General features: G+C 40.2%; 1 protein-coding gene across 1 annotated transcript in view; it reads right to left on the minus strand.

Moving 5' to 3' along the window:
- Positions 1 to 23,362, minus strand: part of adam12a (ADAM metallopeptidase domain 12a) — a 92,460-nt gene that overhangs the window by 35,957 nt on the left and 33,141 nt on the right. Inside the window, exon 4 of the mRNA XM_086139669.1 lies at positions 5,176 to 5,254. Within this exon, the coding sequence (XP_085995795.1) occupies positions 5,176 to 5,254 (79 nt within the window). The remainder of the gene's footprint in view (positions 1 to 5,175; positions 5,255 to 23,362) is intronic.

Consider the following 23,362-nt stretch of genomic DNA (forward strand, 5'->3'; position numbering starts at 1 on the left):
TTTCACCAGAGACAAAATTCAGAGGACATTGATGACGTGGATCCAAAAGCACTGAGAGCCAAGGCCTTTTTGGCCAGTGTCCACGTCTCCGGCCGGAGATGTTCTGAACGCGAACAATCCATTAAAGGAAAGTAAAAGGTGCGAAGATAGGACACCCCATTACATGAAATATGAAATTTTTACTATAGTAGGGAGGAGCGGGGCTGGATTTAGTTCACAGACATAATGCTATTGCCTCATATTTCTTTGATGAGATCATGACTGTGATTTATCGATGTAAGGGATATGAATAGCCTTTTTTGTGCCGAAAGAAATGAGAGACCAAAAAGCCTCCGCTGTCACAGTTGATTAATGAGTAATAAACCTTGTTATTGTGGGTATTAGTGTTTACAGATTAGTGTTATACTTTTAAACTGTTTAATATCTACATTAGCGACTCATATTTTCTCAAGATGGGTTGTGTTAACACACATGAAACTCATTTATTAAACTTATGACAATGTTTTGGATTCAAAACAGACGAAAGGAAGTGAGGAAGGGCCGACTCATGCCGAAATTATTCATATTAGTACCTTGCCTCTGACACAGGACTGAACCCTCTGGACCCTCATGTCCAGATTATTATATCAAACTCCTCCCTACCAATGGGACAAATACATTAACTACGGATCAGTTACATATGCTCTAGTCGCATCTGATAAAACAGAACCTCCCGAAAAGTCGTCACCAGAGAGGAATGAAAATGGAGACGGCTGTCATGGAGAGACAACCGGTTGACACACAAGGCAGGTGGACTAGGCATAAATTAAATCTGCTGTAATCCATTGGTCCATTCATACCTATTTGAATCCCCATTGAGGACTGAGTTAAGATCTCGGAAAATGCTTCCGACACAGGTGTTGGGGAATAATCCTCTATATTTGCTGGTTTTCATTTCTCAGACGTGAACTTCTGCTGCTTTTTGTCGGTCTTCACATATTTCATGGAATCTTAGCCTGACTGGGTTTCGACAAATATTTTCAGTCAGTCCAGCTACCCTGGACATCAATTTAAAATCAAATAGATGTCAAAGATAGGCCGGAAAAATGTCAGTCTGTTTTTTTTTTAAACGGGCAAATGTTACGGAGTAGTGAGAAGTGAATTTCAGGTGGATATTGAAAATCCAAATTGGCCATGAAACCAACCAAATGTTTGACAGGCACTATACTTCGGTTTGTTGACTGCATAACACAACGCATATAATATCAATGCCGTCTGTCATCAGGATTCAAAATCAAGCAGGGTGCATTTCCTGGAAATGACATCACAATTCCAGACCAATCAAATACCAACACATCAACAATTGTTGCAGGGACTACCAGGGATGTAGACATAACAGACTCTTCTTCTTTTCCAACCCTGTCTCCTCTATTCCTCAGGCATCTTCTCGCTCTCTGAGATCCTGTTGAATAATCTAGTCAGAAACTCTACTGCTGCCTCTCCTAGACACTTCCGTACCTCCACAGGTATATCATCAGGACCAACTGCCTTTCCACTCTTCATCCTCTTCAACTCCTTTATCACTTCACTCTTATCTGCTACATTGTGGTCTACAATAGTCACATCTTCTACCCTTGCCTCTCTTTCATATTCCCCAGCTCTTCAAAGTACTCTTTCTGTCTTCCCATCTCTCTTCTAGCATCTGTCAATACATTTACCTCTCTATCCTTAATCACCCTGACGAGCTATACATCCTTTCCATCTCTGTCTTTCTGTTTTGCAAACCTGCATAAATCATTCTCTCCCTCCTTACCGTCCAACCGAGCATACAAGTCGTCATATGCCCTTTGCTTTGCCATTGCTCCCTCTACCTTTACCTTATGCTGTATCTCCATGTACTCCTGTCTGTTCTCTTCAGTTCCCTCAGTGTTCCGCTTCTTTGCTAACCGCTTTCCCTGTATATACTCCTGAACTTCCTCATTCTTCCACCAAGTCTACTTATCTACTTTCGTTCCAGACGATACACCAAGTTTTCTTATACCTGTTTCCCCGATAACATTAGCTGTAGTTGTCCAGTCATCTGGAAGCTCTACCTGACCACCCAGAACCTTCTCAACTCCCTGAAAACCACACAACACTCTTCCCTGTTCAGCGTCCACCACTTTGTCCTCTGCACTGCCTTTGTCCTCTTGATCTTCCTTGTCACCAAAGTCATCCTACAGACCGCTATCCTGTGCTGTCTGGTTACATTCTCACCACTCACTACGTTGCAGTCACAGGTCTCCTTCAGATTACCTTGTCTATACAAGATGTAGTCTACCTGCGTGCTCCTGCCTCTGCTTTTAGAAGTTTCCCTTTGTTCCTGTCTTTTCTGGAAAAAAAATATTCACTGCAGCCATTTCCATTCCTTTTGCAAAGTCTATCACCATCTGTCCCTCCACGTTCCTATCCTGGATACCAAACCTGCCCATCACTTCTTCATCACCTCTATTGTCAACATCCAACATGTCCAGTGAAGTCTGCACCAATTACCTCTCTCTCATCACTGGGGAAATTCTGCATCACTTCATCTAACTCATTCCAGAGCTTCTCCTCCTCTAACTCTCATCCCACCTGTAGGGCACAGCCACTAACAACACTGAGCATCACACATTTCCAATTTCAGACCCATAAGTCTATCTGACATTCTTTTCACCTCCAGAGCATTCCTCACAAACTCCTCCTTCAAGATAACTCCTACTCCATTTCTCTTCCTGTCAGTACCATGATAGTACAAATTAAAACCTGCTCCTAAGCTTCTAGCCTTACTACCTTTCCACCTGGTCTGCTGGACACACAGTATATCCACCTTCCTTCTCTGCATCATGTCGACCAACTCTCTACCTTTTCCTGTCATCGTCCCAATATTCAAAGTCCCGACTCTCAATCTCAGACTCCTGCCTTTCCTCTTCTCGCTCTGCTTCCGAACACGCTTTCCTCCTCTCCTTCTTCAACCTACAGTTTCCATTGGTTCCCTGTGGGTCATCGGTACCAGTGGCGGTCGTTGTTAATCCGGGCTTCGTCCAATCCGGTATGAGATTCTTAGGTTCGATTTGGGTTCGACAAATCGAACCTAAGAATTGGTTTGGATGCCCTTCCTGACGCAACTCTCTGCATTTATCCAGACATGGGGCCGGCTCAGAGAGACGCTGACCCGTGCTCCCCTGAGGCTGCATCGTAGACATAACAGACTAATCCGTTATTTACTTTACATGTAAAGATTTCATATTGGCTGATTACTGTGTACCTGTGAGAACTCGATGTTTGCGGATAGGAAATATGTTTCTTTTTTTGATAGAGGTGCAAGCACTGTTGAATCAAGATGCAATAATTCAACGTTTGATGGTCGCAGACTTTTAACGTCAGCAGTTCAAGCATGGCTTCACTCAGCACTGAACAGAAGACGGAGTCTTGAGCGCACCAGCAGAGACTTTGAGCTGACTCACAACTGCTCTACATTGTCTTCGTGCTCTGAAATAGCATCCATTCTTCAAAGTTGGCTAAGTCTATCACATGTCTCAAGTGAAAACTATGGCTCATCTCGGTGTGTGGGTTGCACATTACTGAATTACGTTAATCTTCTCTTTTGTTTGATTTCAGCCTCACGGAGGACAGACATTTTGTGCCCGGACCTCACAGGCTGGCAATTTTTCATATGTTGAGGGTACGAGAATGCAAATTATGAATGCAATTGTCTGAGGTTATTGAGCAGGTAGAAGCTCAGAGAAGTCGATGCTGTTCCACGTGGCCCAGCTACATTACACTAATTCATCACAGTTGCCATTTTGAAGTCTAAAAATAAGTTCCCTTTCAGAAAGGGATATTTGTGGATATTCCATTGTGTGCGAGACTGGAACATATTTGGTTTTGAGAAACCCCGATGGGTTAATGAGGCAAAGGAATATTTTTTGGCTGCTGTGTGAAGAATATTACAAGAAACAGAGCCGACAAGGCAGACAAAACCAAACAGTTGAAAATCAAACATTTGGAGAAGGAGAATTCAAGAAGTATTTGGAGTTTTACATATTGTGTGCCTCTAAGTTAAGCCCTTTAACCTGTCATAGTGAAGAAAAACATTTGACAGATATAATGCATATGCGTTAAGTGTCATCTCTGTTTATCGCTGACAAAGTTCATAGATTCAGTGATAGATGCTGAATATTTCAGTCACTGACTCTTGAGGTGAACTTCCTTGAATATTCACAGAATAAACCTTTTCCTAGATGGTTTTAAGCATATCTATTATGAAAGACTTGAGCTGTTTCCTTAAAGTAAGCGTATTCTTTGACCCCTGTCTGCCTTTTATTTCATCAAATATGAATCTGTGCAAGAAGCTAAGAGCGAAAATGGCTCCACTCAGCCACACGTGCTTTTTTTTTTATGTGCAAAGTTGCTGAATTCCAGCTGGTTTAAGTGAATCTAATTACGGAATCAATTCTATTTTATCCCCTCGTCTGGTCCGAGTACGAGCACACAATGAAGTGGAAACGACTATGAACCAAAAGGTCAAAACCCATACTGCAAAAATTCGGGGTATTGCTAGCATATTTAACCACTTTTTTGTAAAACTAAGTAATTGGCAATTAACGATAAGCAATCGATACCACGCAGAATAAATTAACAAGTAGAATGTTACTATAGTAAGGGACTTATCAGGGAAACTACTATCAAATAACAAGCCAGTCTGCTGATGCAAATGGAACAAATACTTAGGAGGTATTTCTTGAAATAATAAGATACAGATTTTGTAGAATATCCAAAGTCTATATATCCGGTAATTGACCCATTTAATACCAGGTCTGTGCAAATGTCATGCAAACAACTAAATATTATACAATATGATCCAACAAAGATTTCTCAATATGAGCGTGAGTGCAAATCTAGGTATTCGGCCCACAAAATAAATGTATACGTTCAACTCAGAAAAAAAAGGACCAGATACTGAAATCAGATAAGTCGCTGCATATCCAACAACTATTGTTTTGCAAAATGTTGCTTTGAATCATTGTATTTATTTATTTCTTTACGAGCTCGAGGGCCGAGATTGAGAAAAAGGTTGCGAAAATGGCCAACCTGGTCAGGGGATGAAAAAGAACACATAACAAATTCATGACCATGAGTTTACCACAATAATGGAAAAGGTTGTTTAAAACATACCGTGACATTGTGTGAACCTGTGACCGCACTGCCGTCTTCCAGGTAATGGGTTTCTCCATAGTTACTTGCAAACAGCCCCCTAGAAAGGATAAACAGAGACAACAAACACTTAGAAGTGACCCTGAAGGGCTTCATCTTAAAAAAAAATAAATCATTGTCTTAAGCAGTTCCACCGTTGCCAGACCTGCATTGAAGATAAACAGCCCGATGCCATTTAAAACGAATCTCTGCTTTAGGGGAGCAAAAATAAACTGAGCAGCTCTGAACATCAAGAAAATGGATTCTTAAACATCTGCTCTGATATATTCTAACTACACACATGCACTATAAATAAGTGCTCGATGACCAATCTGTTCTTATTCGGTGAACTACTGATTAGTTTACACGACATGAGCAGCGACGGGGCACGTGGAAAACAATAATAGGCTTTGATACGAGAGGCACCGACAGGAAAACTGAAGAAACCATTACAGGTGGGGATCAATAAAGTGACTGTGTGGATTAATTTACAGTTTACATGCAGAAACACAGCAAATCAATATATCACATATCTGCTCTGTTGTTTTTTTTTTTTTGCCCATAAAAAAAAATTGGGGAAAGTGCTGCTTGTCCACCAGCATATAGACCGGCTTCCTTTAACAGCATTGCTCTTTGAGGATACTAGTCACTTCACTGTCAATTTAGATCATAATAATTTTAATGAATTGAGAAAGGATACTGCAGTTTTTATTTAAAAATGTGTGTCTGTCATAGCTGGTTTTCATGTGCCTCATATAATACAAACCAGGGTTTTCAATTTCCACGGGGAAGATGAGGTAAGGCACAAAACAGAAAAAAAAAAGACACAGCAAACAGGCTATCATAATAAAACAGCGACCGGTCGATTGTTTTATAGCCGCATCAAGCAGAAAAAGCAAGAGATAATGTGTGTAGCCAGATATCATGATATGATATTAAAGTTTGTTTCAGATACTAAGCCACTGACTATGTTGACTGGGTAAACTGATAAATTCAGATTATGTGCCCCTCTGAAGATCCACATGGTCACCGTGACATCCATTTTAATCTACAATCAAGTCTGGAATGTCAAGCCCACCGGATTTTTTTTTTTGTAATGTGCAGAATTGTTATAATAAAGCCCAAAAAGTTGTCGTTTTATGTCGCTGCAATGCGGAGTGGAGGGACACCGTATGTTGGTGCCAGGTTTAGGCCGCTACAGCTAATTGTTACATATCTCTGTACATCGTAACTGACAGAAATGAGTTAAGACTGTAATTAGTCTATGTTTAGTATCAGGAATGATGTGACTGTTAGCAGCAGAGATGGAGCAGAATCCCTGAGCGGCGATGATGTTGCTTGTTTGTTGACATCATTTATGCCTCCCCAAATGGTAAGTAAGTAGGAAGTCAATTGTTTCCTTTGCTGGACTATCCTGTCACTTATGTGATAAACACATTCTATAGTGTCAAACCCCCACTCGAGTATTGGCTGACCCGCTTGTCACCCCGGGGCTATTGAAGATCCATTCAGAGAGAGATCAACAAATAGGCAGAAATCCACAAAAAAGATCGCAGACCCCTCCTGTTTTGATTATCAAAGCATGAACATGTGTATTTGTGTTTATGATTTTTCACCGCACGGATGAGTGCCTGCGCCTGTACGTGTCTACGCGCATACCGCTGTCGCATGTACAGTATTACACCATGGGATACCAGCAGATGGTTGGCTGGTGGACTGTTAAACCGCAGCAGATGAACAAACCTCAGCAGGCAGCTGGATTCTCTTACTGACCTCACCGCTGACAACCCAGCTGGGAGTGTCAGCTGTAACAATCTGGGGATGGGGGATATTATGCTTGGGAGCTGTCAGCGTGACACACAATGCTTCCCCGCCCTCTCTCTTTCTCTCTCTCTCTCTCTCTCCGGAGCCAAAGAGCTGGTAATAATCATTGGATCAAAGCAGGGCCAGCAAGTAGAGAGAGCCAAATAAAATGATGTGTTTCGTCAGTAATAATTAGGTCTGTGCTCTTGGTCGGACATCGACATCTGCCCACAATAGACAAGTGCCTTGTGGTGTCTCGAGCCTTGCCTCAAACACTACCGGAGTGTGAGGATATGAAAGAGTATATCAGAAACCCATGTGTCATCCATATGCTCCGTGTAGGACCTTTTTGTGTGGCTCTCAGTGACTGAGTGAGTGGGATTTAGTATCTTGCTCTGGGACTGTGAGGGGGCCGATGCTGCGTCGGAGGGCTCAGCGTGAAGAGCAACTCCACCAGGGTCTGCTGAAAGCAGACACTGTCTCTTAAGTTTAACTCTGGATATACTGAACCTGATCAAGTAAGTCAGCACACGCCACAGACCTCTAACGAAACTCTACATTGACTAAATTTGAATGCAATCATTCCATTGTGGACATAAACGGGGAGAAATACGGAACCACTGACCAACAATGACTCTTTCCAGACCACTGACAAGATGATCCATAATTTATTACACCACCGTTCCCCCAATTAAAGATTTTTTGGAAATCCCTTTTCCACTGCGATGGCTCATACGTCGGTCCCCAAAACAAGAAAAGGGATGCTAATATGGGCTGGAAAAAGTATTAGTAGAGTCTGCGTGCTGCAGCTCTCAAGTTTGCTGCAGCCGCCCGGCTCTACATTGCGAGCCGCCGAAGGCCGGTACGGATTTCAATTTTGGCCAGGAAGCAAACGTCTTTGGTTGTGGTGTGGAAGTCTGCCGAAGCAGAAACTCAGATCACATTCATTAGCCGCCTGGTGGAGATGATAATGATGTGAATAAAAATATTGACTCCGTCTTGAATGTAAAAATTTGTTTTAAATTACACAATGATAAAACACACAGAGGGAAGTGTTAATCAGGATCCATTTGTGAAGGACACATGGATCTTTTCATCATGATGCATCAGTACAATCAAAACCTCCAATAAAACACTTGTTGTAGACCAGATACTAACACACATTTCCTTCACCAAAGTCTAGTATGTCTAGGCAAATGTTAATGTTTTATAGGTAAGGAAAATGCATCATATTGTTGTTCACCAAAAATACATTGTTGAAATGACATTCACTGGAAAGAAATGCTTTTAAGATGGTTTAAAAAATTCAGGTCTAGTTAGCTTTGGGTGCAAAAATACTTTCATTGGAAGAAAACATTGCGGTTTGTGTAAAATGTGTGAAAAGTGGTGGTGGAAAGAGACTGGAATGAGATGCAGACCCTTTTCCTCTTGTCACAGATGTCAGAGTCAGAGTGTGACGCCAACCACCAGGCAACACACGCTCCGACAACGGAAAGCAATTGGTGTTTGTGGCTGTTGTGCCAACGACGACACAACTTGGGCACACAAGCAACAGACGGTGAAATGTTTGCTGGTTTCCACTTCAGACAAAGATAACACATGGAATTCTACACCACTCACAAAATAAAATAAAAGGCTGTATGTCAAAAAGTCAATGCAATGGTAGTCATCTGGTGGATGAAGGAAATGGCAAAAAAAAAAAAAAAAAATTTTCTCATCCTTTCAGCCGATCCCTTCAGGGGTCGCCACAGCAAATCATCTGCCTCCATCCAACTCTATCCTCTGTATCCTCTTCTCTCACACCAACTATCACTACAACATAAATCTCCTCTTTGGTTTTTTGCCTCCCAGTTCCGACGCCAGCATCCTTCTATCCCGATATTCACCATCCCTCCTCCGTGTCTCGGTCTGACTTTATCTCCAAAACATTTAACATGTGTTTTCCCACAGATGGACCGATTCCTGATCCTATCCGTCCTCGCCGCACCCAACAAAGACAACCTCTACATCTTCATCTCCGCTACCTTCGGCTCTGCCTCCCAAATTTTCTTCAATCCAAGACAAATTTATAAAGGCAAACAAAAGGTAAAGGTGGCCTTCAGTGAAAGCAAACCAATAGACTTATGGGAGCTCAAATAAGCGGCGCATTGTTGCACATGGACTGGATTATCTTAACTTAGAGAAGTGAAGCTGCTGGCTTCTTGCACAGCAAGAAATCATTCAGCACATATGAGCTTTCACAGAGCAAATATACAAAGTAACTCTTGGGGTCACAACATGGATATACATGTACAAATGTGTCTTTTCCCATACACTTTTCTCCTCCTTCTATTTTTGAAGAGTGAATGTGATGTGATGTGTCATACTCATCGTGCGCCACAACGCTAAGATTGTTTTTCTTTTATTTTCATCCTAATCAATAGTAGCTCCTTAGATTGCATTCATAACATTTTTTGTTCAAATGTAACACGATAATGGAAGAATATAAAATACATTTATAATTAAGTGCTGAATCCAACTTTTATTAGGATAGATGGTGATGATGATTATTATTTGTCATTATTAATTCTGTTTTGCTTTTTTTGCCTTGTAATCTGAATATTTCTTTTTTAACTCTGCCAAGGTCATCTAATTTTAATGTGCAGACTTGACAGCCACAGTAATTTTTTCTAGTCTGTGTTTTGGTTCTGTTTGTGATTCCAGTACTAAGACAACCAAATAAAATACATTTGCAGCCTCCAGCATGACTGTCATTCTGTTGTTTTTTTCCCACTGATTCAATTCAATATTCTATGGAAGTTCACTTCTTCTCTACTGCTGTTTGTTGTTGTTGAATATTGTGCACCACTTCAAAGAGCATTTTAAAAATCATCATTCAAGGAAGTGTTAACAACTATCTATTAGTGTGGCAATCTTATCCCTTAATTTTCTTTCTGGTCTTTCTGGTTAAGATGAATTATAAAATGCGTGCTTTGTCATTTTCACCCTGCCAAATGTACTCTTTCATGGATTAAAAAAGGAAAAAGACATTTTCTGAGTATGAATCAAATCAATGAAGTTTGGTAATGCAATTATGAAATTCAATATTGTTTTATATATATATCCATTCATCTTCTTCTGCTTATCCTGCACTCGGGTTCACAGGGATGCTAGAACCTTACACAGCTGTCATCGGGTGAGAGGCAGGGTACATCCTGGGCCAGTTGCAAGTCAATCACATATATGTGTGTGTGTGTGTTTGTGTGTGTGTGTGTGTGTGTTTGTGTGTGTGTGTGGTGTGTGTGTGTGTGTGTGCGCGTGTGTACATATGCATGGATACATATATATCTTCTTCTCCTTTTGGCTTTTCCCTTCAGGGGTCGCCACAGCGAATCAACCTTCTCCATCTAACCCTATTCTCTGTATCCTGCTCTCTCACACCAACGACCTTCATATCCTCTCTCATGATGTCCATAAATCTTCTCTTTGGTCTTCCTTAAGACCTCCTGCCTGGAGGCTCCGATTCCAGCATCTGTCCACCAATATATTTACTATCCCTCTTCTGTACATGACCCAACCATCTCAGTCTGGCTTCTCTGACCTTCTCTCTAAAACATCTAACATGTGCTGATCCTCTGATAGACTCATTCCTGATCCTATCCATCCTGGTCACTCCCAAAGAGACCTCAGCATCTTCATCTCTGCAACCTCTAGCTCTGCCTCCTGTTTTTTTGCCATTTGAACTGTATATATACATATTTATACTATTTTACTATTTTTCCAGGTATGTCAAGAAAAAGCAACTTTTCAGCTGGACCACCACATGGCACTACATGGTAAAACCCTGCAAGTGTGATCTGCAGCTGCTTCATCTTCATAAACATCTCATTCTTACACTTTTTCCACTTTATGATTCAGGAAATTATTTTCACTTGCTGACTGATAAATTCTACACACCGACACATGCCATTGCATCCAGTTATTCCATGTTAATCATTTCACCTAATATTGCCCATACCTTTATGGCTGGCATGTGTATGCATAACAGATTAGAATGATTACATTTGAACATACATACATGCATATATATGTATATATACATATAAATATACATTTTACTAGTTAATATGTATGAATTGATAGATCAACATGAGGCATGTGTAGGGAAGAATCACCCATCAATATGTTGCTTTTCATGGTTATTATTGCTTATAATTAATATAGTATGGTTACATTTAACATAAATTCCAAGCTATCCCTTTGGTAGAAGAGCAAAATCAAGAGATTTCTGAAAAAAAAGTGGTTCTATACCTTACTTCTATTCTGATGAAACTACCGTCTTACTGTTTTTCTAAATACTTTTGAGAGTTTAGTCAAGAAGCTGTAGACTTTCATGAATGTGTATTATGTGAACCATTACCAAAATAAATGTGTTAGAAGCACAGGTGATAGTGCAGCCCAATTTGAGAGATGAACCACCATCAACTACATTCCACTTTGACTCCAGACATAACCCAAAGCTCACCGTTTATCAATCAGTAAAAGTTATAAAATGCTGAAGAAGAGGGGGATTCGAGTTCATGACCCCAGTCCATTGTGGCTGTTAATCTGTCCAAAAACTAGGGACCCTGACAGTCCAGCAGCACAAAAACAGCCCAACTAACTGCGAGTGCCAGACAACAAACAAGCGATGCCACAGAGATTTGCTCTGCTGCTCCATAAACTTGTCTTAAAGATTTGTGAGAGAAATGTATTAGACAGGAACAACACCAATAATTACAGTTCCTGGGTCTCTATCTTGTCATGTTGCCTTAAAGCCAAATAAAAAACTTTTTAAAAGCAAATGTATAAGGTGAAGAAAAAGTCAAATTTCAGCGGAGCTGATTCTCAGTACCAGCGACCAACTGTGACTTGTGTTCTTTATATATAGCTGTTTAATTTCTTTGGTTTTCTTTGTAAATTATTTCCATGCATTGTCACACTCTGATGTTGAAGCACTAAATGAGAGACTCTGAAAATAAAATGTCTCGTGATTTCTCCACAAATACCATCCTTGTTTTATACATGTGGTCTTAATTGCTTTTGTTTGTTACGTCTCTGAGAGGACAATAAATTTAAGGGTTTCTAAAAGAGTTCATTTCAACAAACCTGATGAATTGAATTTGGTGTATAATCAGTCAAAAACTACAGGGAGGCCCAATTTGTAGGTGAGAGTAGATGTGACCTCGAAATCGGAGTCTTAAATGTCAACATTCAACCCAAAATCCAGTATCTGTCAGATTTAAAATCCTAATGAACCTCGGGTTTCTTTTAAATATAGCACTGCACAAAGGATAGTGTGTGACGCTAACATGGAAGCTTTGAGGCGTATGTATATAATGGGCTGCCCCAATGCCATGCACACGCTTTAAAAACTCAAACTCTTCAGTGAAAGAGAAGAGTTCAAACTGCTTGGGACACTTTTGATCTGCTGTTGAAGGACCAACAAAACAGTTAATTTTTTATGTGACGGCAAGCAAAAAGAAGAAAAGAGAACATCGCTGCGAATTTTCCTATTTAACATGTCAGGTGGCTTGAAGATGGAGTCAGAAATATGGTGAAATTTCAAGGCTGGAACTCATAGATCTAGATTTTTCACAGCATTTAAAATTCATCAAATGTTTAAGTCGAAAGGGAAAAATATTTTAAGTAGAATCTCTTTCAGGTACCAATATAGTCCACCGTGACTGAATAGCCTTATGCTTGAATTGCACTCCAAACCAAAATTCGAATACGCCTTCAGTCATTTCCAAATAACAAGAATGATAATTCATATGAATTTCCATCAAATTCTGTTCAAAAAAATGATACGCTAAAGTTCGACCATGTCTGCAAATTTCATTCCCGTGGAAAATTTTCAGTTTGTTTTTTTCCCCAAAAATATTCCATCACAACTTTTTCTGAAAACTTAGTCATTGTGTTTTAAAGTGTAAAACTCTTTTTCCTGTTTTAATTATTGTGATGAATCCTTCATACACTAGGTCGACCTGGTTCACTCTCAAAATGTAATGGGTATTTCCTTGTACAAGCAGACTAGAAATGCATTGAGAGACTACAGAGGTCCACCAAGGCCAAACCCCACCCTTGGCTTTAGTTACATGCAAGTCCACAGCTGGCACATTCTACAAATCTGGAAATAATTTGAAAAGTATTAGAAAAATGCCAGATTTTTTCCATTAGATTCTATAAGACAGTTCTTTAGAAATAAATGAAAACATAGAACAATCTTTCAATGTTAGAAAAAAAAGTGCTTATAAAACTCCTTGATTTGCCTTTTGATCTGATTCCTCATCAAAAATGAAACAGGCCAAGACCTATCCTTGGGCAAAGAGAAAAACAAATAAAAAAAATGTCAAAATACATTGTGAAATCCTGCTAAAAAACAGGCAAACAGAATAACAAACTCAGCCGGTCTATTAACCACCTTGTTGAATGTAATTACATTAAATTCCATTTTTTGTAGTCCAGAGGGAACATTCTTAATTTAACATGCTATAACCTCAAATACCCCTTATTACCATAGCTAGAATGCTAGGTGGATCAATGAGCAGTGATTTCCTGGTCACAGGCTCCGATATGTCTCATTAGACTCAGACAACCTAAATAAGGACTTCTGGACAGTGCTTTACTTAACTATGATAAATGAAGGCATTGGCCCTTTGGAGAACAAGTTGGTTTCTCGCACTGGGAAGCTCATGTCTGAACATTTCATTACTCGCTACAGATGTAAATAAAAACATTTCGAGCAGACGAAATATTCAAGGAGATGTGGTTCTGGTTAGACCAAATCTAGGACCCAAAATTACTCCATGATATTTTGACGGAATGACTCGGCAATATGGTAATAATAATGACCCTCTGCTTTTATGTGGCATGTGGCGAGGACCCAGCTTTACTCGGAAAAAGTGGGAAAAAGCCAAAGCAAAAAAAAAAAAAAAACTTGTCTCCTGAGTTTGAAACATTTTTCCAGGAGCAAGGGAAGAGGGCCAGTCTTCCTGGCTGTGAGCTGTCTGACATCAGGCAGTGTTACACGCCAGAGCCAAGTAGAGCAGAGACGCAGAAATCCCCCTGCTTACCCTGATCTCAGTGCAACTCCCAGTCTTCCACAAGGCATGTCATGAACAGAGCCATTAGAGCCGGCCGGCCAATTATTTCTTTTTTGGGGTGTGGGTTGCAAAAAAGTCAAGTCAGATGTTTTTTTACTTTATTTATATAGACTGCGATGTAAAGCTGAAAGTGAACCTGCCTCTCTACCTGCCGGGGATCAACGCCAAGTCCAGTGGCAACTGCGTCCCGATAATTGTCTCTTGTTCATAAAGGTAAATTATGTTGAGAGTCAAAAGCTTCTCCTGTTGATTTAATCAAGAGAAAGCATGCTGGGCTTTATCCCAGCTTCACCTCCCCATGAGAGACTCGTTGTGGTCCTTTACATCTTTGCTGCATCAGAGTAGTTAACTGGTCAGTGAAATGGTCAACCCGAAAAAGCCATTAGCAGCGGTGGCACGCAATTGTTGCGATAACTGTCACTTAGAGATTGATGTGGTTAAGCACAAGCTTGCCCCGTGAAATCAATAAAGTGTCATCTCTGCGCAGTGTCTGGGAGATGGATGACTCCACAGGATCCCAATTACAGGGACGGGATGATGAATACCGCCACAACAATGGATAAGATGATTGTAATTAGGATCGAAATGTGACAACAATCTAGGATGAAGTGTGAAGATGCTGCAGACTTTACTGAGAGGCTCATTAGAGTGTTACTTAATATCAAAAAATAGATTTAGTACAAAAACTGCAAAAGGGCACAAACATCAAAAATGTGTCTCACATGATGTTTTGTGATGGAAGGTGGTTAGCATGAAATATAATTGCCCTTTTGAAAATCTAAAAACGCCGCTTTCTGAAAATGAAAGCCCACTTTAGAGGTATATCTTTTTTTCAAACTTGGTATGTACAATACTTTTGAGGTTAAGCTAAGATTAACTGAAAAACAAGAGGAAGCCCATGCTTTGGCAGATGTTTTAAAAATGACCACTTTTCTGCATCCAAGAAAAAAGGAGGAATTACACCTCCATAAAACAACTTTGGCCAACATTTAGAATTAACGGACGACCATTTATTTTCACAATACATAACTTAGTGTCAGGGTTCCTAGAAATTAAATCCCAGGATGACAAGCCCAATCGTAAGTGGAACGCAAGAAGGTCGGGCACGTTCTCGGGTCATTATTTTTGGAAGAATCAAACCGGTTATTTTGGCGAGACCCAATGAAAAATTACAGTTGCCTTCCTTCAAAAACTGTATTCACGTTTGGTGTCATTTTTGGCTAATGCACCGCTGTCTCCCCATTTTACAGGGGCACTTTGTCTCTTGCTGCACTACAGGTAATTGTAATAAGACACAGGGTCTAATAATTCCAGAATGTGAAGCGCAATGATATTTGGAATAATAAGAAGCTGTGTTTGTATACAGTTTCATTTATTATTTTTTGCTATTCATCTCTACCCATGACCCAGATGCAATAGCCGTTATTGCCAACTACAAATAATCTTTAGTGTAAGTGTCAAAGAAAATCCTAACAGTGACTGAGTTATTGGCCGGTAGTTGTCCATGATTTCTTCTTTTCATTTGTGAAAATGTACCATCATTAACCACTCTGTTTTTGCTTTGATTATTTTAAACGCCACATAGTCCATCTTGGAAAGGCATGCAAAATAGGATAAACGGTGTCTATGACAACTATCGGCCATAAATCCTTATGCTCACTCATGTATTACATCCTCTCCGATTTCTTCTAAAAACGTATTAAAAGATATTAGTTTGGGTCATGATATCAGAGATGCCAGAGGCATATAGGAAAATGAATTCCAAGTGACAAATCAAAGGAAAGTGTGATGTGGAAAACCCGGTTTCAACCGAAGATTCAAATCAAGACAAACCCAATGAGGAGGAAGCTGCAACAGCGGAAATTGTTTCGGATCATTGTAAACCCATTTGGGGAATATCGCTTGCAACTCATCTCAAAATGAAGACGGTACCCGGTTTCATTAAGTTGCAAATTTTGGAGTGCTGCAGACTGGTAGATCTGCAACAGGCAAGATTCAGCTTGTCCCATTGGTCCAAAATAGCCTTAAAATGCTCCATTTGAGGTCAAACAGAGGATGAGGCGTCATGCTCTTTTAATTAAGCAAGAGATAAAAACAAAAGGAAAACACATTAGGGTGAGGTAATACTGGAAAAAATACATATGTTATATTGTTGACATGTTGTAGGGGTAGATCAAGTGTAACATTGACAGACTAACTCCTTATTTTTAAGAGACAAAATGCTTCTTCTTTCAAAACATCTCCAAAATCATTTTGTGATTGTCATTTGTGTAGTTGTCATAGACTAAAGGGCTCAGTGTCCTACATAAAAATTACCAAATTTATTTTTCACATTATCTGTAATGAAAAAAAATTCTTGAAGACCTTGGTTGTGGCACAGAAGGTAGAGCCCCCAGAGACCTCCTGTCTGCGTGCCAAAGTGTCCACGGGCAAGACACGGAAACCCCCGGTTGATTCCAGCGGCCTGGTTAGCGCCTAGCAGGGCAGCTCAGCCACCATCGGTGTGTGAGGGTGTGTGTGACTGCGTGAATGCTAACTAGTGTAAAAGGGCTATGAAACTGCATGGTGGGAAAGCACTATGTAAGCTTTTAGCCATTTGCATAACGACAAATTATGTTGATGATATTCATTACTATATACAGAATTATATTTTATAATGTATGCAGTGCTTATTATTTATTTATCTACTGATTTCATTATTTATACCTACAAAGACAGGGCAGTCCTAAAATCAACTATAAACTCCAACTATGTATGTGGCAGTTGTTTTTCCCACATCTTCTTCATGGTATGGCCCAGTGACATTGTTATCTGAAACTAATTATGCCGAATGCCAAAGCAGCAGTCTCTAAAATCGCCTTTGTTGCTGTGGATCACTGGAGGGGAGATACTTCATACTGCTTTCTACTCCTATCTGCCCCCGGGGCTTCTGTTTCTCAGTGGCAGAGAGCGTGCCTCTGCCTCAGCCTCTTTATCTCCCTTAGGACGAGCTCAGCTGTGTGTCTGTGTGCAAGGTTGTGGGAGAAATGGAAACAGAGAATGCGTCCCTACTTGTGTGTCAAACTGGCAGCGTTTGCTTGTGGCTCGACATGATTTATGCATGTTTGTGCGGGGAGCGTGTGTGTGTGTGTGCCCGTGTGCGCGTGTGTGCCGGTACTTATGAATGTTCTGTTCGTACACTGTCAACAATGTGTGCTTTACTTTCGGCAGCCCGATGGCTTATGTCAAATCGTGCCAGATTTTTTTTTTCTTTTCACACAATCAGCAAACCACAACACTGCTTGTCTGACTTCCTGCGAAGTCAACCCTCAGCGCATCTCTGAAAAATGAGAAAGACATTACAGAACTGTGATACACAGACCATACAGGGAGGATTCCTGAAACAATCAATTACTAACTGCGTTCATATTTATAAAGGTATCGCTTCATGCATCATTTAATAGAACATCTTCAAATCTCATGGCAGGTTCTGTCATACATCACAAAAAGGGTTATCGTTTACCCCAGTCGTTAACATAAATGAGTTATATGCTACGATCTTGGGACTGACTGCAAATTAATGCAAGAATTTCTACTGGGTTGGGGTTTATTTCTTTTGACTGATAAAATTAATAATTGCATGTTGGTTCAGAGTCGGTTCATTTTTTGGTCAACAAATTGACTGATTAAGAAAACGAGAAGAAATGAAGGTTGCTCAGTGTTTAGCGCTTCCGCCAAATGGCACGAAGGACCCTGGTCCATCCCATCGGGGAGCTTTTCTGTTCTAGCAGACATCCGGGGAGGGGAAGATTATTGGCTTCCTTCCACAGTCCAAAAACATGCAGACGGCAAATCGGAAAAATTGCCTCGATGTCGAATGGTTGATTGTCTCTATATGTGGCCCTCCGATTGACTGGTGACCTGTCCGAGGAGTACCACGCCTCTCGTCCAATGACAGCTTGGATAAGCTCCAGCGTCCCCAAGTGCAGGGAAAGCGGCAGATAATGTATGAATAAAGAAATGAGTTGCATCGATAAATATCTGTTTGATGCAGCAACATATTACAGATACTGTGTTTGCAATGCAACACTCAAATACAATTTATTTTACTTTTATTGCAAAAGAAAAATAGAATCATCAAACTTTGTCTGAACTACCACTTTAGACACATTTTTATATTCAAGTCATCTAGCCGGTGGCAAAATCACAATAAATTATAATCCCACAGATGGAAATTGTCTTTGTTTATATGTCCGTCTGTGGCCACAATCCAAGTGGAAACAATGAGCTTTACATGGAGCTACAAAACAATTAATTGCATCACAACTTCCCTCTGTGTTCTCGGCATGTTTTTTTTTTTTTGTTTGTTTGTTTTTTTTTCTGTTTTGTCGGGAATTTTTTAATCATTATGTTGGTTAAGGCTGGGGATGGGGGAAGAAACTAAGGAGGGGTGAATGCAAAGTCATTTTCAGGACGAGTCATGCTAATGTAGCAGCTTTGCGGTTTCCCATTAATTCAAATGCTTTGCAAAGAACTGGCTCAAGGCCCAAAGCTCCTGCATCTATATTCATTGCAACATTGTGCTTGCACTAATGAGTGACTGGGGAACTTCAAACAATCCAGCCAATCATTCTTTTCACATGGTAAATGAATGCACACAAAAACATGTAGCATTTCAGTTAATTAAACCTGTCTATACTTTAACATGCCATGGCCACCCCCAGGGAAATCAAACAATTAAAGACAGAATGCAAATGTACTCTCCCTGCCACCATGTCTTTCACCCCTCTGATTGTCACTAAGGAAGATGTCCTCCCTCTTTGTGGAAAAATTGTAAATTGTGATCTGTGTCCAAGTTTTTTTTTTACAATGCAACGGTACCGTACAATGGAGGTGACAACAATATAGTAGGAGGAGACAGACTGAATTCATTTAACATCAATTAATCCATGGCGGGATTTCCCACGCATACACATGTGGTGGCAACCGTCCAACGCTGAACTAAATTTCAATATTTTTTGAGCAAGCGATGTAATATCAACCCACAAAATGGTGTTTGAAGAGTGACCCGTTTCAATTAAAGCAGATGCCAGCAGAATAGCAGAACTAGTTACCTCTTTCAGTCTGCGCAGAACATCATATCACCTTGCTTTGAAAGGGCTGTGATTGATTTTTCACTAAAGTACCAGAAGCTCATGGATCATCGTGGACTATTGATCCTTGGAATATTGCTCATCATTTCCACCTAATGCATCCAGGGAGTTGAATATTATTGACTTTCTCTATATGATTCTTTGTAAACATCACTTCATGCATCGGGGGAAGAATGTTTCTTTTATAGCCCTTGTGCCCAATCAAGCATAAACTCAAGGGTGGATGGGTGATTTGGAGCCACATACACGCAGTTAATTTATGAATTGTCAACTGCATTTTGAACTAAATCAATCACCAGCAGGGGCTCATCATAAGGATCACAAAGCCTCTGAGGCCCTAAGGCTCTCTGAAACACCATTAAGTCTGTCATTTTGAGCAGACACCAATGTGAAATAAAAACATTGAATTAATTTCAGATTTTATATATTTTCTCTTCTTTAATTTGACAAGATATTTCTCACCGTGTTACTTTGATGATCTCTTCACAAATCCGTTGCATTTTTCTGTAAACATTTCCAACCAATAAACATGTCTAAAGATATGCATTATGGGTGACGGCTGATGTTTATGTAAAGGTATTGAAGAAGTTTGAGTTGAGTTAATGTCAACGTTTTATGTTTCATTGAATACTTGAAAAAAAAAAAAAACAAGAGAAAGTATTTAACAAACAAATGGAGAAAACATTGGGATTACGATCAGCTATTGCCCTAAAACCGTGTTTTAAAATCCAATGATGTGACAAAAAATGGGTTTGTTTGTATTCCTTTTACTTTTTAGAAGTCAAATGATCTGTTTAATCCTGTAGCTGGCAGGTATAAACCATTTACCATCGGAAATAATTCTATTTTGTTGTGCCAAGTGTTATCTGTGAGCTTCTTCTATAACACAACTGAAAACAAAATCTACAGACATTTAAGGAATGATATCATTGCTCTCCGACAGCGGTGAAGCTAACAACTAATTCCGACCTTTAATTGTATTGATGTTAAAAAAGTCTTTTTCGACCGTTTCATCATCTCACATACCTTTTTGGCTGCTACTGATGCTCTCACACTCTATCCTCACACCTCAGCTGTGAACAGCAGGATTATAAACCAAGAGAAACAGTGTGAAACCCCATCAAACTACTTACATTACATGTTGAGCACATGTAGAAGCAGGCTAATGTCATAGCACGCACGAGCTAACATGTTATCTACAGAAAATAGGGCACATATTCCCAGACAGACAGCCAAGAGAAACAGTGTGAAACCCCATCAAACTACTTACATTACACGTTGAGCACATGTACATGTAGACAAATAACCAAGGGGAACAGTGTGAAACCCCATCAAAGTACTTACATTACATGTTGAGCACATGTAGAAGCAGGCTAATGTCATAGCACGCACGAGCTAACATGCTATCTACAGAAAATAGGGCACATATTCCCAGACAAATAGCGTCAATTGACACACCATACAAGTACAACCACGGTTAAAACCCATGTCACGCACAATCGCTCTCCTAAATACATTCAAGCCAAGAAAACACACCTGGGTATTCTTGGGGTATTCCATTTTTATTGTTTTATAGGCAAGACTGAAATACTTCTAATAATCTGTTTTTCCAGATTCTTGGGCCTGGCTTGGACTCTACTTTAGGGACCGCAATCCGCCAGCTGAAATGCTTGAGGACATGCCCTTGGACTGCAGTGTCTCTCTGCAACTTAATATACAAGTGGATTTTCAAGAAAGACGATCTCTGTTTTTTTTTTTTTTATCTACTCGTGTGTCACCAAAAACAGTTTCCTGCTTAACCCTCGGTGGATTTACAACCTGTCTGTAACCCCTTTGCTTGGAAACTCTAGCGGATATTTGAGGAACTGTGTTATGGACTCTGACCTTGATTCCATGGGGTCCCTGTACCCCAAAAAACAGTCCACAGCCACTTTATCAAAATGTGGCAGCTCCTATTGTTGTTGGCGGCTCATGCCTGTCCCACGTTCTGGAAGGATTAGGTGAGAGTGAGTAAAAAGAGGAGGCCGATGGAGGGAAACATTGCCATGTTCCATGCCCTGACATGGAGCTATTAGAGGTTACTGATCACAAAAAAAAAAATAAAGAGAGACAGAAAGGCAGGTAGACAGATGAGCACAGGGAGGACTGCTTTCACACCTCATCTGACAAAGCAAAACAGCAGAAAACCTCCACGCCAGTCATGACACATATGCCCCTTTCCTTCAACTCCCTGTGTGTCCATTTCCCAGCGCCATGAGGCCTCAGACTTATAACGCAAATGATGACTGTGATAGTAAGGCCAAAGCCTCTGCTTTCTGCACGACACTGACTTTCTCTGCACCATTTCCTTTTACCACCGAGCTAAATTTAGCGATGAAAGGGGCGACTGAACTCTTTACACTCCCACGCCAGTTTCCCATTGAGAGTCGTATGGATTTAAAGTTCTGGATCCCCCCCCCCCCCCCCACCGAATCAATGAGACTCATCAACGGTGATGATACCTCTGAGTACGACCCGTCCGATTTTTTGTTTTTTTTGCGGTTCACTTTTCATTAAGAGACACAGCTTTGTGTGTTTGGCAACATGAACAGGAAAAAGTCATATATCAGCTGACTGATACAGGCATCAGCCCAAGTGTGAACGTCTGGATATCAACATGTGTCTCTTTGTTTTTTGGTCAGTGACCCTAAGTGCAGGGAGTTCTGGTCATAGGGAGGTCAGTGGACTGTGAAAATGGAGTGAGCAGGATGAAGGACAAGTAGAGCAAGCGTTTCCACAGCTGACATGAACTCAAACTGTAACTCCAGCCAGTCTATTTGTCTGTGAGTCAGAAGGGGAGAGAATGGAAGCCAGGGCTGCGAGACTGATCATCTTTATGGTCAGCTGCCACACAGGTCAGAAAACCTTGGCTGCTTTTGTTTATTCCCTTAAGCATTTACAGAGCCTTGAGATTTTACTTTAATTTATGAAGAGTCTTTGCTGAAACGGAGGAAAGGGAGCGAACTTGGACCATAGCTTAAGACCAAGATAGAACAGCTGAATAAAGGAGCATTAAGAGATTTTAAAACAAAATTGATACTTTATAAGAAGGTCCTCAGAAAAAGAAAAAATAAATAAAAAACTTCATCCTGCTCTTAAAAACCCCTTTTAATAGTTCAAACAGCCATCAAAAAGGACACATTAAGAGGACGATTAAACATCATTTATGGTTCTTCAATGTAGCAAATATTGGTAAATAATGTATTTCCTGGAGATACCTAACATTTTGGATATTTAACCTTAACTAATGTTGGAACACTGGATGACTTGGTATATGAAAGTTTGCTTCAGTGTTTCTTGGTTTCCTCCCATAGCAACCTACTCTGTTTTGGAGATAAGTCTTCTCATCTGCCACTGAAGAGGTTAAGCCATTGAATATTTGTTTGCTCATTTTAATTCTAAATGCTGAAAAAAGCCCACGATTCTTTTCCGATTGAAACAAGTTTCAGACAAGGTTCTTTATGGCCTGGCAAGTAGTGTAGCTTTGGTGTCACAGAAAGTAATCTTTTTTTTTTTTTAAGTTTTTTTGGAGCTTATTATTCTGGGTGTGTGTGAATACAAATTCGAAAAGTTCACGGAGAAATGATCCACACCCTTAGGCCTAGGAGCATTAGGAAAAAAAGGAGAATTTTGACTCGTTTCAACAATGATTCAATGTTTTGCAATTAATATAAATACAAGTTATGAGTATCATTCCCCATGAGTCTGGAGACAGTTGGGAGTCAGTCTCGGTCCCAACCAGAGTTCAGACTTGGAGGGGTTGATTGCTCTTTACCGATATAACATCTTGGACTTTGCAATGCTGCCAAAGGCATTTCTCGTAATTTCTGGCCTTTGATATTTAAATTCTTCGGTCCTCGTACATTTCCGCTTTCTTCCTGAGTTAAAATCGTATCATTGCTCATAGGCATAAAACTCTAATGTACGAAGTGATGGTTGCCGAAGTTTATGCTCTACTTTTAAGGCACATTTCAATGATGGGCCCTTCGAGAAAACCATTTCACTCTACTTGTTTTATCATTCCCACACATAAAACAACTGTTATTCCAGACATTTCGGGGAAAATATTAG

Source organism: Fistularia commersonii, chromosome 32 (genome assembly GCF_037954325.1).
Source record: "Fistularia commersonii isolate RoL2024-O1a breed Wild chromosome 32, RoL_Fcom_v1.0, whole genome shotgun sequence".
NCBI classification, from domain to species: domain Eukaryota; kingdom Metazoa; phylum Chordata; class Actinopteri; order Syngnathiformes; family Fistulariidae; genus Fistularia; species Fistularia commersonii.